General features: G+C 42.7%; 1 protein-coding gene across 1 annotated transcript in view; it reads right to left on the minus strand.

Moving 5' to 3' along the window:
* Positions 1 to 5,417, minus strand: part of Patj (PATJ crumbs cell polarity complex component) — a 264,480-nt gene extending 259,063 nt beyond the window's left edge. The window contains exons 1-2 of the mRNA XM_090334725.1: positions 5,315 to 5,417; positions 91 to 148 (exon numbers count right to left, since the gene is read on the minus strand). Of these exons, the coding sequence (XP_090190851.1) occupies positions 91 to 112 (22 nt within the window). The 5' untranslated portion in view covers positions 113 to 148; positions 5,315 to 5,417. The remainder of the gene's footprint in view (positions 1 to 90; positions 149 to 5,314) is intronic.
* Positions 5,418 to 13,457: the final 8,040 nt, after the last annotated feature.

Raw genomic sequence — 13,457 nt, forward strand, 5'->3', positions numbered from 1 at the left:
CTTGAAGAAGGATGATCAGAGCACACGTTAAGTCCCATCTCATAAACCAGGTCTGAATCATTAATTAAGTTAATGATCAAACTAATATACCTGCAGCAGGATTTTCTGGCATTTTGGATTTTTTTCCTTCAATTACTTTTAAGGAAATCTAGAGAAAAGAGTACAAATATGAGTTTCCATTTTAAAGAAAACCTTAGGAATATTTGTCATCAAAAAACTCTACTACAGGGTGCTGATGACTCACATATGTAATCCTAGCTACACAGGAGACTGAGATCTAGTGCCATGGTTCAAAGCTAGCCTGAGCAAGGAAGTCTTTTTTTGTTGTTCCTTTTGTTACTCCTAGGGCTTGAACTCAGGGCTTGATCACTAGGTAAGAAAGCACTCTACCACTTGAGACATGGTTCCACTTAGAGATTTTTCTGTGATTAATTGGGGGTAAGAGTCTCAAAGATTTTCCTGCCAGGGCTGGTTTTGAACAGAGATCCTCAGATCTCAACCTCCCAAGTATCTATCACTACAGGCATGAGCCACCAACACAAGTTCCATGAGACTCTTATCTCTAATTAACCACCAAAAATGCCAAAACTGAATCTGTGACTCCAGTAGTAGACCCTTAGCCTTGAGCACAAAAGGCCTAGGGACAATGCCTATGGTCTCAGTTCAAGTCCCCAGGGCTAGCACAAAAACAAACAAACAAACAAGCCTCTACTCAATGCTAGGCATAAGAAATTTTTTTTAGCAGCTTTGAGACTAAGACAAATATTACAACATGGTATTTTTACATCTGTCCTATCTATGACTCACTGCCTTACCATTCTTTAACAAACTTGAAATTCCCTTCTGTAAGTCTTACTTCATTTTTGTTCTTCTCTTTATTTCTTGGTCATGCTCAGGATTAAATCTCATGCCTTGAGAATGCTAAGTACTTTACCATTACAAGCACTTCTCCAGGCTCAACCCTGTTAATTTTATACTAAAATAGGTCAGAATTGTTTGACTAAAGACTTCCTGTGACAATATCAAGGTTGACAAATAGGTACCATTTGACCCACTCCTGCAAGCAGCCATAAATTTATTACTTGTATGTCTCCTTTACTTGCCACATATCTTTAGAACTTTCATTCCCTCTCTTAGCTAGAACCTAAAGCAAAGATATGTATGGTGGTAATTCTCTGGGCCTATTTTATAGATGTAGGCTAACTATTAATCATGAGCAATGGATGGGACGAGAGTTTTTCATAGCTGGTCAATTGTAGACTGAAGGGCATTATTATAATATTGTGGCTGAAAGAAAAAGGAAGTCCAGGGGCTGGTAGCATGGCCTAGTGGCACAGTGCTCACCTAGCATTCACAAAGCCCTGGATTTGATTCCTCAGTACCACATATACAGAAAAAGCCAGATGTAGTACTTTGACTAAAGTAGAGAGCACTGGCTGGCCTTAAGCAGTAAGTGTCCAAGGACCGGACCCAGACCCTGAGTTCAATCCCCAGGACTGCCCCCCCCCCTAAAAAAAAGTCCATGTCCTAAACCAATACCAAATAATGGAATATGAGGGGGAGGGGAAGCTGAGAGTAATTTGATTTAATATCTGATAGAAGGTAACTGAAAGACTTCGTTAACATTCAGAAATATTTTAGGCAAATTGAGGACCCTGAAAAACACATTTTTCCAACTCTCAGTTCACAAAGATCAGAACTTCCTACTTATTTAACAAGACGTCTATTGATCTTGAACTTCAAGGGAAAAAAATGACCAGCTATCTCTTTGGGAAAGTACAGCTATTTATGTTCTGGCTGCATAGGTGAACTGGGCAAGATCACAATTAAACAGTACTTAACTTACCTACAGGAATCTGTCACAGCTCACTGAGCCAAGAAGTTGGAAGAATCAATGACCTATTAAGTGTAAAGTCATGGTTTCAAAAGTTACTCAAAATCTGAGGTCCATGAACAGATCTGAGGTCTATGGCTTCCACTGTGGTATAAAGATAAGGATTTGTCCTTTGAGCATTCTTTTGTCCTTAAAACTCAGCATTTATTTGGTAACTGATTAAATGAAAATAAACTCTTCCAGCCAAAGAGCAATGATGGTTACTAGCAGGCCTCTAAATAATTTTATCTCCTGCCAAGTACAGCTTCAAATCAGGTATCCTAGAAACTAGCCTACCCCTTAGGTAGAAACACACTATTTTTTATGAACTAGGAGACAAAGCTCAAGTGGCAGAACATCTATCTAGCAAGCTCAAGGTCCTGAATTCAAATTTCAGTACTTCTGAAAGAATACTTTTTTTCATATACATATATATATATATGTATATATATTTCCTGTCCTGGGCTTGAACGTAGGACCTGGGCACGGTTCCTGAGTTTCTTTTGCTCAAGACTAGCATTCTACCACTTGAGCCATGGTGCCATTTCCAGCTTTTTCTGTTTATGTAAGCCATGTTCCCAGCCCTCAACAAATATTTTATATGGTCAGAGGCATAGAGGCATTGCATCTTTGGGTTTCTCATCTAAGAATATCCTCCTTTGATTTCACTGTGAACAATATTTACTCCTTTTTTTCCAGAATCATCCTGACACTTGGGTCCAGATGCTCAAAATGAACAAATCATTTCAGCATGTAATGATATAAAAATTAGTAAGAGTTTAAAACTTTTTTATATGAAACTTGGAGATCTAGTGTACATTTCCTGTACAGTACATCTCAAAGCACACAGGAAGAGCCAAGGTCAAGGCCAGGCTAAGGAAAAGTTATCAAAACAAACTGTGCATGCCTGTAATCCTAACAGTGCAGGAAGCAGAGGCTGAGGACTGCAGCCTGGGCAAAAGGTGCAAGCCCCTGTATGAAGCCCTAAAGCAAGAAAGCCTGGAGACACAACAAGAAAAACAAAGACTAATCATAATGGTTGGCCAATCACAAATACTAAAGCAGAATAATCCAGGTTTTTCAAAGAACTCCACTACCAAGGTAAGCAAAGTTTTCAACTAAACTCCTCTATGGCTTCCCAAAAATGAATGTTTTTGTTAAACTTTAACAGAACCAGTCAATTCAAATGTTGTAAAGTAAAACACCGTTGTAAGGAAACCAAATGCTAAGCACAAGTTTTAGCAGCAAATTTGCTATAAGAAAAAAAAATATGTCCTTAATGTACTATGTTATCTCTCATCTCTTTTGCTGTCCCTTGGTTATCTCATATTGTTACAGTATCTCAGTTTGTTATCTGATATATTGGATATATTTGTATTTGGTTATTTGAAATTGGATAGGGAAGGGGGGAAACAAGATGAGAGGTGGGGGTGGGGGGGAGGGAAATGGGGACCAAGACATGAGAAAGGGTATCAATGTATGTGAATTAATGCACCTTCTATCTGGCGAATATAATGTAACCCTTCTATTAATTACAATAAAAATATATGAAAAAAGAAAACAAAAAAGAAAAAAGATATAAATATAATGCATTTAATATAAATTCATATATATTCATATATTATATTGTGAATATATACATATATGTAATTTACAGCATATATTATATACTATATGTATTACATATTATATGTATATGTATTTAATATGTTTAACATATAAATATATATATTTTTGTGGGAGGCGGGCTTGGACTCAAAGCCTGGGTGTTGTCCTTGAGCTTCTTTGGTTCGAGGCTATATTAAGTCACAGCACCACTCTTGTCTTTTTCTCAGTAGTTTATTGGCGATCACAGTCTCATAGGCTTTCTTATATGGGCTGGCTTCTAACTCTGATCCTCAGACCTCAACCTTCTGAGTATAGGTGTGCGCCACGAGCACGGGGCTATAGATAGCTACTTCTCACTACACTACAACTGTAAGAAAATATGCCATGATGTTATTAGTACTTCCCCGCCCCAATTGTGAATGGGTTTCGGGGTGCTTTTAGTTCCTTTTTGAAAGTTCTCTACAATTTTCCCCACATGAATATCCATCAACTTTATACAGGAGAATAGGGGTTGGGGTGAGCTCCAGAGTAGCACCTGTTCAAGCCCGTGTGGTCCCGAATTCTAATCCAACTGGAATTTACTAAAGCTCTGTGAAACACAGATGAGTTTAAGTAAACGTTTCGTTTCCACTTTCCTTTCCATTTTTCTGATGGCGAGTCCATTTTATGTGACCACTTATAGTTTTGTGAACTAATAAATCTCTTTGGATCTCATTTTATAAGTCCTATCCTTAAGGGCAGTCCACTTCCTATCCTTATTTCCAATTATTTTAGATTTTTAATAATCCATATAAAGGCCATTAGGGGCCTGACAACATCAAGCTCATTTCAGCTAAAGGTCAAGACCTCACCTAGGTGTCCTAATGCTACAAAACGAATAGATTTGAGTTTTTACCCCCACTCCTCCCTAGCTTTCCTTACTCCAGGGGAGTGCGCTGGAGCAGGGTCCCTTGTTATCAGATTTCCCCAGGTCTCTCTCTAAGCCTCTGCGTTTGGGAAACTGTGTCGGACAGGTACCATAGGCCAGATCCTCATCAAGTGAGAGGCCCGGAGGAGCCCTCGGGCCCGGGAAGGCGCACCCCGCTCTTCCAGGCAGACCAACCCGTCTACCCGGGAATTCGAATCCGGCGATCAGCGCCACCTGGAGACGGGACGCAGCGCCAAGTAAACAGCCCTGGGGAGGCGATGCGTCGGGCGTGCCCCGCGGGCTGGGCGCTTGGGAAGGTGGGGAGGATCTGCAAACGCTTTCCAGAGCTCGGTTTCACGGAGGAAAGCGGTTGATTTCCCCCGAAGTTTGGAGGTCAGACAGGGAGCCCTGGACGCGCGGGTGCTCGAGCTCTCCGCAGGAAGGGCTGGCAGAATCGGGCCAGACTGCGGGGCAGGGAGCCCGGGGTGCGGCGAGACCGGCGGGGGTGAAGTCGCCCCAGGTCGAACCCCCATCCCCCGCGGTCCCCAGATGGCGATGGCCCCGCCCAGTTCGGCGGGCGTCGCTGAGGCCCGGATCGCCAGACCGGCGTTCCAGCCCCCAGCCAGATCTGCGGCCCTGGCACAACGGGCGCACGTCAGGGGACGAGAAGGCCTGGGGAAGGCCGGGCAGCGCCGGGCTCGGAGGGAAACCCGAGCGCAGCGGGATGGGGCGGGGCCCGTGGGGGGAGTCACCCCGACCCCACGCAGCAGGGCGGCGCCCCGACTCCCGCTGGGGATCAGCGGGGGCTTCCAGGGGCCGCGGGCAGGGAGCGCCCGGAGACCCCGCCGACAGGCTGGGGACGCCAGCAGGGAGCCGATCCCGCCTTCCTGGAAGCAGGGGACCCCCCCCCCGACCCTATGCTTTACCTGGTCCGGCGATGGCGCGGTGGGAACCCGGGCCGGTGACCGGGCTCGGCGGTGGCCCGGCTCACCTGGGCGGAAGTGACTGGCTGGGGTGACCGCGCCTCACCTGCAGGCCCTCCCCTCGCTCGACCCTCCCCGCCGGGGCGGGGCGCCGGGGTGGCGCGGGTGGGGCACCGGGGAGTCCGCTGGCCCGCGGGAGTCCGCTGCCCTGCCCGGCGGGAGGGGGGACATCAGGCCGCTCCGCGTCCCGCAGGTGAAGCCCGGCTGGCCTGGAGAGGGAGGTTGAGGGCCCCGGGAAGGTGGTGCAGGGCTGCGCAGGCCCGATGGGCCAGGTCCTGTCCACAGGTGTTAGACACAGGTGAGAGACTGGGTGGGGAACTAGACCCCAAAAGAACAAGCTTAGCTTGTGTGAAGGCATCCAAGGAATCCGAGTGGCCTAACTTTTTTTGTACCGTACTTATATCCCTTTTGGAGTTTTTTTGTTGTTGTTGTTGGTTTATTTTGTGTTGTTTTGGTTTTGGTTTTGATTGCGGTTGTGGTTTCTTTTCCTAGATCTGCTGACAAAATATAAACTTTCTTCAGTTAATCCCGGCACAACACACAAAAACCACTAAGTGTTAACTATGGGAGTTTTTCTTCTCATCTAGGCGAAGGAAAAGTATCTAGCAATATTTCCCTGAAAATGTACAGGTATCTCATTTACTCTGTGAAGAGACTACACACCTGGTAAACCCAAAGTTTGGGATGTTGGTTTAGTCTTTGGACTCCAATGCAGTGTTTCCCTACACATTTTAACACTCAGGAGGTCATAACTGGACTTCAAGGAAAATGATGCCCCTGCTTGTCTTAGAGTTCTCTGCCCAGTGCCCTGCACCCCGAGGAAAATTTAAGCAAAATGTGCTACAGTGACATTATTTCACCCTCTTCAATGGAATGAACTTTGAAATTTTGGTAATAAACATTTATTAAAATTAAAAGAATCCTCAGATGTTCGTTAAATAAATTCAATATCTATTAAGCACGTTGATTTGGGAAATCGTAAAATCGTCCTGTCCTTAAGGAAGCTGAGATGTAGACACATAACAACTGTCACCAGAATACCTCTACTTGACACTTTATTGTCACTTGTTTCCTTGTTTTTTGTTTGTCTGCCAGTCGTGGGGCTTGAACTCAGGGCCTGGGCTCTATCTATGTGCCTCTCTGTGCTCAAGGCTAGCACTCTACCACTCGAGCCACTTCCAACATTTTCTGTTTATGTGGTACTGAGGAATTGAACTTAGGCTTTCATGCATGCTAGGCAAGCAGTCTACCACTAAGCCATAGTCCCAGCCCCTGTTTCCTTGTTTTAAAGAAAATATCACTTCTTAGGCCTGGTAAGAAGATAGGCAATTTTCTTTCACTTTAAAGAACAAGATAAGGATTTCACTTTCTCTAACATTACTCAATATAGTTTACTGGAGATGCTAGTTTACTGGAGATGACTTACTGACTTTCCTATATGGGTTGGCTTCAAACCACAATCCTCAGATCTCAGCCTCCTAAAGAGCTGGGATGACAGACATGAGCCACTGGCACCACCAGCTTCATGACATTTTTATATCAAAGAATTATCTTGCTGAGAAAAATATGAAAGTAATATAATTCACAATAGCTACAAAAAGAAATTTAGGAATAAATTTAATAATAGAAGTGAATGGTCTCTACAGTATTATAAAACACTGATGAAAGAAATTGAAAATAACACCGAAAAAGCGAGTCCTAGTTTTCAAGGCAGTCTAAAACATATTTTGGAGAAAGGACATGCTCTTCAAGAAATTGTGCTATGATTCGGGCCGGGAGTTTGGCCTAGTGGTTAAAGTGCTTGCCTAGCATGCATGGAGACCCGGGTTCGATTCCTCGGAACCACATACATAGAAAAAAGCCGGAAGTGGTGCTGAGGCTCAAGTGGTAGAGCTCTAGCCTTGAGAAAGTCCAAGGACAGTGCTCAGGCCCTGAGCTCAAGCCCAGGACTGGCAAAAAAAAAAAAAAAGAAAAGAAATTGTGCTATGAAGCAAAACGAGAGATCCACATGTAGAAGAATGAAACTAGATCTCTATTCCTTACCACATATAAAAGTCAGCACGAAATAGATCAATGAAATAATAAATGAAAGACTTGCAAGTACTAGAAGAGAAACCACAGGGAGAAAAATAGCATTTCAGTCTATAAGTATAGGTGACGATTTTTTGGATTAGACCCTAATGACAAGTCAACAACACCCACAAAGATCTCGACCATGGGATTGTATCACACTAAAAGTTTCTGCTCAGCAAAGGAAATTAGTAACAGTATGAAGAGATAATTGTAGAAAGGGAGAAAATATCTGCCCTTTATCCAGCAAAGGACCAACGTCCAGGATATCGGAACACAAAAAATTTAACAGAAAGAGAAAAAAGAGATACTTTATTAACTTTTTTTAAATGGAGTTTTTTCTCTGTTGAAAAAGTATCAATTCCTTTCTTGGTGTGACCTCTTGTACCTATATAGAAAAAGAACAGCACTGTGTCAAGACTGTTCCCGCCTTGTACTTGCTTTATTAGCAACTGTTTTTAATGATGTTATTCTAGAATGTATTCTTTCCAGATGACAACTGAGAAGACAATATACAAAAGGAGCCAGGACTTTGCTACATTTTGTTGTTGTTATCATCTTTTTTGGTCTGTTGTGTATGTGTGTGTGTGTGTGTGTGTGTGTGTGTGTGCGTGCGCGCACACGCACGTGCCAGTCCTAGAACTTGAACTCAAGTCCTGGGTGCTATACCTGAGCTTTTTGCTCAAGTCTAGTGCTTTACCAATTTCAGCCTTTTTGGAAGTTAATTGGAAATAAGTCTCACAGACTTTCCTGACCAGACTGGCTTTAAACCACAATTCTTAGATCTCAGTCCAGTGAGCAGCTAGGATTATAGGCATGAGCCACCAGCCCTAAGCTTTACTTATTTCTGTTTTGATGGAGTATATTAGAGATTTCCTACATACTGCTAAGTATTGCACCACTAATTTACTTATTCTCTAGCCCAACAAGTTAGTGAAGTAGTTCCTAGGCTTCAAATACATAGGAATGATAAAGGGTTACAAATGTGGAAATTCCAGTTACTCTTGACTGTGACCTTGTACTGAATGATCACATTGTACCAATAAGTTGAGACAATTATTAGGTGTCAGTTAAAATAATTTTTTAAAAGGCATGATCTCTGATTTTTAGGAACTAACAAGAACCTTACATAAGAACAGAATTAAGGAAGCACTAGTTAGGAATTAAATAGACTTACATAGGTGTTGGAGATTTAAGTAACAGTCGAGAAGGCAATGCTTGCCAAATCAGGAAACTGCTCAAGAAAAAGTGGGTGCTACTGTCTGTAGTGGCATGTCAAAAATGAAGATGAGGCCGGAGGATCAAATTCAAGACCAGACTGCCTTATGCTTTTTTCTTTAGCTGGGCATCAGTGGCTCACTACTGTAATACTATCTATTCAGAGGATCTGAGGATGGCAGTTCAAAGCCAACGCCAGGCAGAAAAGAGTCTTATCTCCAGTAAACTACTCTCTCGTCCCCTGAAAAAGACCAGACAGGGTCCAAGAGTTTGGCCTGGTGGTAAGAGTGCTTGCCTAGCATGCATAAAGACATGGGTTCGATTCCTCAGTACCACATACATAGAAAAAGGCAGAAATGGTGCTGTGGCTCAAGTGGTAAAGCTCTAGCTTTGAGAAAGCCCAAGGACAGTGCTCAGGCCCTGAGCTCAAGCCCAGGAGTGGCAAAAAAAAAAAAAGGCCAGACATAAAGCTGTGGTTCAAGTGGTAAAGCACTAGCACTAACCTTGAGCAAAAGAATCTTTTGGACAATGCCCAAACACCAAAACACGCTCGCTCGCTCTCTCTCTCTCTCTCTCTCTCTCTCTCTCTCTCTCTCTCTCTCTCTCTCACACACACACACACACACACACACACACACACACGCACACACACACACACACACACAAAGGGGATGCCAATAACCCAAAGCTTCACATAGCGCACAAGATACCTGTTCAATATGTGATGTTATGAATACACCTCCCCTTCTCAAAAAAAAAAACCCATGCATTTAATTGACTGTGAAATTGAGTCCAAATACCTTTTCTTAAGATTCAAGTTCTCCTCCACTCCCATTCTTCCTGACTTAATCTTGATGGCCTAGAGTATGACTTATGGTAGAATACCAGCCCAGCAAGCTCAAGGCTCTGGGTTCAAACCAAAAAAGTAAAATAAAAAATTCCGATCTCATCTTCTATGCTACCTCACTAGAATTATATTCTGGCCACATCCAACTACTCTGAGTTGCTTTTCCTCTTTTCTCTGTCTAGACTGTCTGGTGACTCTGCCCTTCCTCTAGCGTTGACTCAAGATTCCTCTTCAGGTTGGGAATGTGGTTCAGTGGTAGAATGCTTGCCTAGCATGCATGAAGCCTGAGATTCAATTCCTCAGCATCACATTAACAGAAAAAGCCAAAGTGTGGTAGAGTACCAGCCTTGAGCAAAAGAAGCTCAGAAACAGTGCCCAGGCCCTGAGTTCAAGCCCCAGGACTGAAAGGAGAAGAAGAAGAAGCGGAAGCGGAAGAGGAGAAGAAGAGGAGGAGGAGGAGAGGAGGAGGAGGAGAGGAGGAGGAGGAGAGGAGGAGGAGGAGAGGAGGAGGAGGAGGAGAGGAGGAGGAGGAGGAGAGGAGGAGGAGGAGGAGAGGAGGAGGAAGAGATTCCCCTCTCCTCTTCTATAAGAACATATCTCCCTCACTCTCCTACTCCATCGTCACTTTTAGCCCACTCTCTCCATATTTTGTAATGTTCACTTATGTGATTATGTGAGCTTCCTTTTGGCTTTTCTTTGGAACTTAAAAAGTGACTTAGTGTGTGTGTGTGTGTGTGTGTGTGCGTGCGTGTGTGCATGTGTGTGTGTACACAAGCAAGTGCACACCTGCATGCAGTACTGGGGCTTGGACTCGGTGCCTGGGCACCGCCCCTTAGCTTTTTTCTCAAGGCTGGCTTCAGTCACAGTTTGCTTTCTTGAATTTGTTAGTTAATTAGAGATAAGAGTCTCATGGTCTTTTCTACATGCCTGACTTTGAACCTCAGATCTCAGCTTTCTGAGTAACTTTCTAACGATTGCATTCTTGAGCCACCATGGCCTGACTTTTTCTTTTTTCTTTTTTTTTTTGTGCTGGTAGCAGGGCTTGAGTGCAAGGCTTCCCACTCTTGTTTGACTTGTTCAATCAAGGCTAGTGCTGTATCACTGATCTGGTTAATTGGAGATAAGAATCTCCTGGATTTGTTTGCCTTGGGCTGACTCTGAACAGAGGTCCTTAGGCCTAAGGAGTAGCTAGAATTACTGGTATGAGTCTCCAGCAGTAGTTCTGTTTTTTCTTTGTTTGTTTGTGGTTGTTTGCCTGTCCTAGGGCTTGAATTGTGAGTCTGAGTACTGTTTCTGAGCAACTTTTGCTCAAGGCTAGCATTCTACTACTTGGGCCACTTCTGGTTTTTCTGTGATTCATTGGAGATAAGAGTCTGATGGACTTTCCTGCCTAGGCTGGTTTCATTTAAACTGAGATCTTCAGATCTTAGCTTCCTGAATAGCTAGGATTACTGGCATGAGTCATCAGCAGGCTTTTTTAATTCCTTTTTAAAAATTAAGATTAATGGTTTTCTAGGCATATTTATCATGAACTAACCTTTGTAAGCTATCCTATGAAAATAAATCTGATTCATTTTGGTCTGAACTTTGATATCAATGACTATGCTTACCACAATAATACATATACTGAAATTAGAATGATACTTGTGATAAAGTATGGTTTTTTGAGAGTCCTATCTAAATAAAATTCCAAGTCTTAAGGCTGTTAGGATTGATTATGTAGTCCAGTGAAATAACATAGGCGGGCAAGGCCTTTTATGAGAAGACTACATCCTAGCTACTGAAGAGGCTGAGGCAGGAGGATCACTTGAGCCCGGGGATTTGAGGACAGCTTGAAAAATATAGAAAACTTTTTTTTTTTTTTTGGCCAATCCTGGGGCTTGAACTCAGTTTCTTCGGCTCAAGGCTGGCACTCTACCACTTAAGCCACAGAAACACTTCTGGCCTTTTTTATTTTTGTGGTACTGAGGAATTGAACCCAGGGTTTCATGTATGCTAGGCAAGCACTCTACCACTAAGCCACATTACCAGCCCCCCAAACCATTTCTGTCTTTTTTTTTTTCTTTTTGCCAGTCCTGGGGCTTGAACTCAAGGCCTGAGCACTGTCTTTGGGCTTTCTTAAGGCTAGAACTACACCACTTGAGCTATAGCACCATTTCCACCTGGTCTTTGTGCATGCTAAGCAAGCACTCTACCACTAGGCTAAACTCCCAACCTCACCAAAACCATTTCTTAAAGTGACGAAAAACAGACCCTGCACCTCTGCTGCAAAAGAAATCCTCCAAACTGTCCACTAGCTGTTTCTCATGCAGTACTTGATAAATACTGTTTTAATTGTCCTTGTTCCTGGACTTACCTTTTTATTGGTTTATTGATTTAGTCCTGGATCTTGAACTCAGAGCCTCATGCTCTCACTTTTTTTTTTTTCCACAGCAGGAACTAAACCACTTGAACCACTCCTCTATTTCCAAGCCTTTTTGCTGGTTAAACGGAAATAAGAGTTTCTCAGATTTGTCTGCCTTGCCTGGCTCCTAATCAAGAGTCTCAGATCTCAACCTTCCAAATAGCTAGGACATTTACAGACATCTATGGCTGACATTTGGCTTGCTGTCTGTTTTGGAGATGGTGTCTTGAGGAGTTTTCAGCCTGGAATGGCATTGAACCCAAGTCCTTTGGAACTCATCCTCCTGAAAAGCCAGAATTACAATTGTGAGCCACTCACAGCCAGATTTAATTCTCATCTCTTCATATTTTGTCTCTAGGTTTCAGGACAATGCTAGTACATCATAAATCCTTCATAAGTATTTTCTGGAGGGAAAACAAGAGAGCAAGAAGAAAAGAAAAGGGGTAGGAAAGGAGGGAGCAAATGGAAGTGGAAAGAGATGGGAAGAAGAAGGGAGAAAGAATCCCTCTGAAAATGTGAAATTTAAAATTGAATTAGTAGAGTGAATTTCAAATTTCTTACCATTTAATCCTTATTTAAAGCACAAATTGTGTATATATATACATTTTTGAATTTAAAGACAGTGATACTGTGAGACTTAATTATTCAGAAAAATTTAAAACAACACTTAAATTTAACTTTGATTTCATGCTGTCTGGTTCATATGCCAAAATAATGTATCTCCTAATACATCTCACTGAGGAAGGATATAGCCTAGGGAAAATAAGGTATGGTTAATGGCTGCCAGGGATTCAAAGACCCAAGCTTAAAGGTTGTCCATCTACTTCCCTTAAGAGTCAGGGAACAAAGTAATTTTATAGGAAGGAAGCAAGCTAGATTAAGGGAAAATGAGAGTGGTCAGCTTACAGCAAATATAGGAGATACTCCTTCATGTACTTCCCTTAAGATTAAGAGAACAAAAGTCATTTTAGGAGAAACAAAGCAGGATAACTTAAGGAAACTGAGGCCTGATGAAGGCAACTTCAAAATACGGTATTTAGAAACATTAGAAAGTTCCATCTTCGCTTTAAAGAGTGACAACAGGATGCATTCCTTCCTGAGGGGTGCATTCCTCACCCCCCAAATTAACACTTGTCCTACAGAATATTTGCTTTCTGGAGAAAAATGCTTTCCCAAACTTAAGCCACCTGCCCCCAAATGCAGATGGCATTTGGACTTCTTATCTCAAGAACAATGGTCTGTTTTATGGCAGGATGCATTCAGAAACTAATAACAGGTGGGATTAAAGACAAAGCACCTATCTTCAAATAACTTTGAAGCCAAATCCCCTGCATTTAATCATCTAAACTAGCCAACAGCACAGGGAGCTGTGTGTCTCTTCCTATGAAAGCACCCACACACAGTTACAGCATACCCCTGACCTTGTGTGTGTCTGTTTGTCTGCTTGCCTGCTTGTTTACTTACCATCCTACTTGTCCAGAAATTCTCATTCTGTCATCAAAGTTGAGGACCCTAAGTGAAGAGTTCCTACATTTAAAGGGAGCTTC

This window comes from Megascapheus bottae, chromosome 6 (assembly GCF_031878675.1).
Source record: "Megascapheus bottae isolate mThoBot1 chromosome 6, mThoBot2.hap1, whole genome shotgun sequence".
Classification (NCBI taxonomy): Eukaryota; Metazoa; Chordata; class Mammalia; order Rodentia; family Geomyidae; genus Megascapheus; species Megascapheus bottae.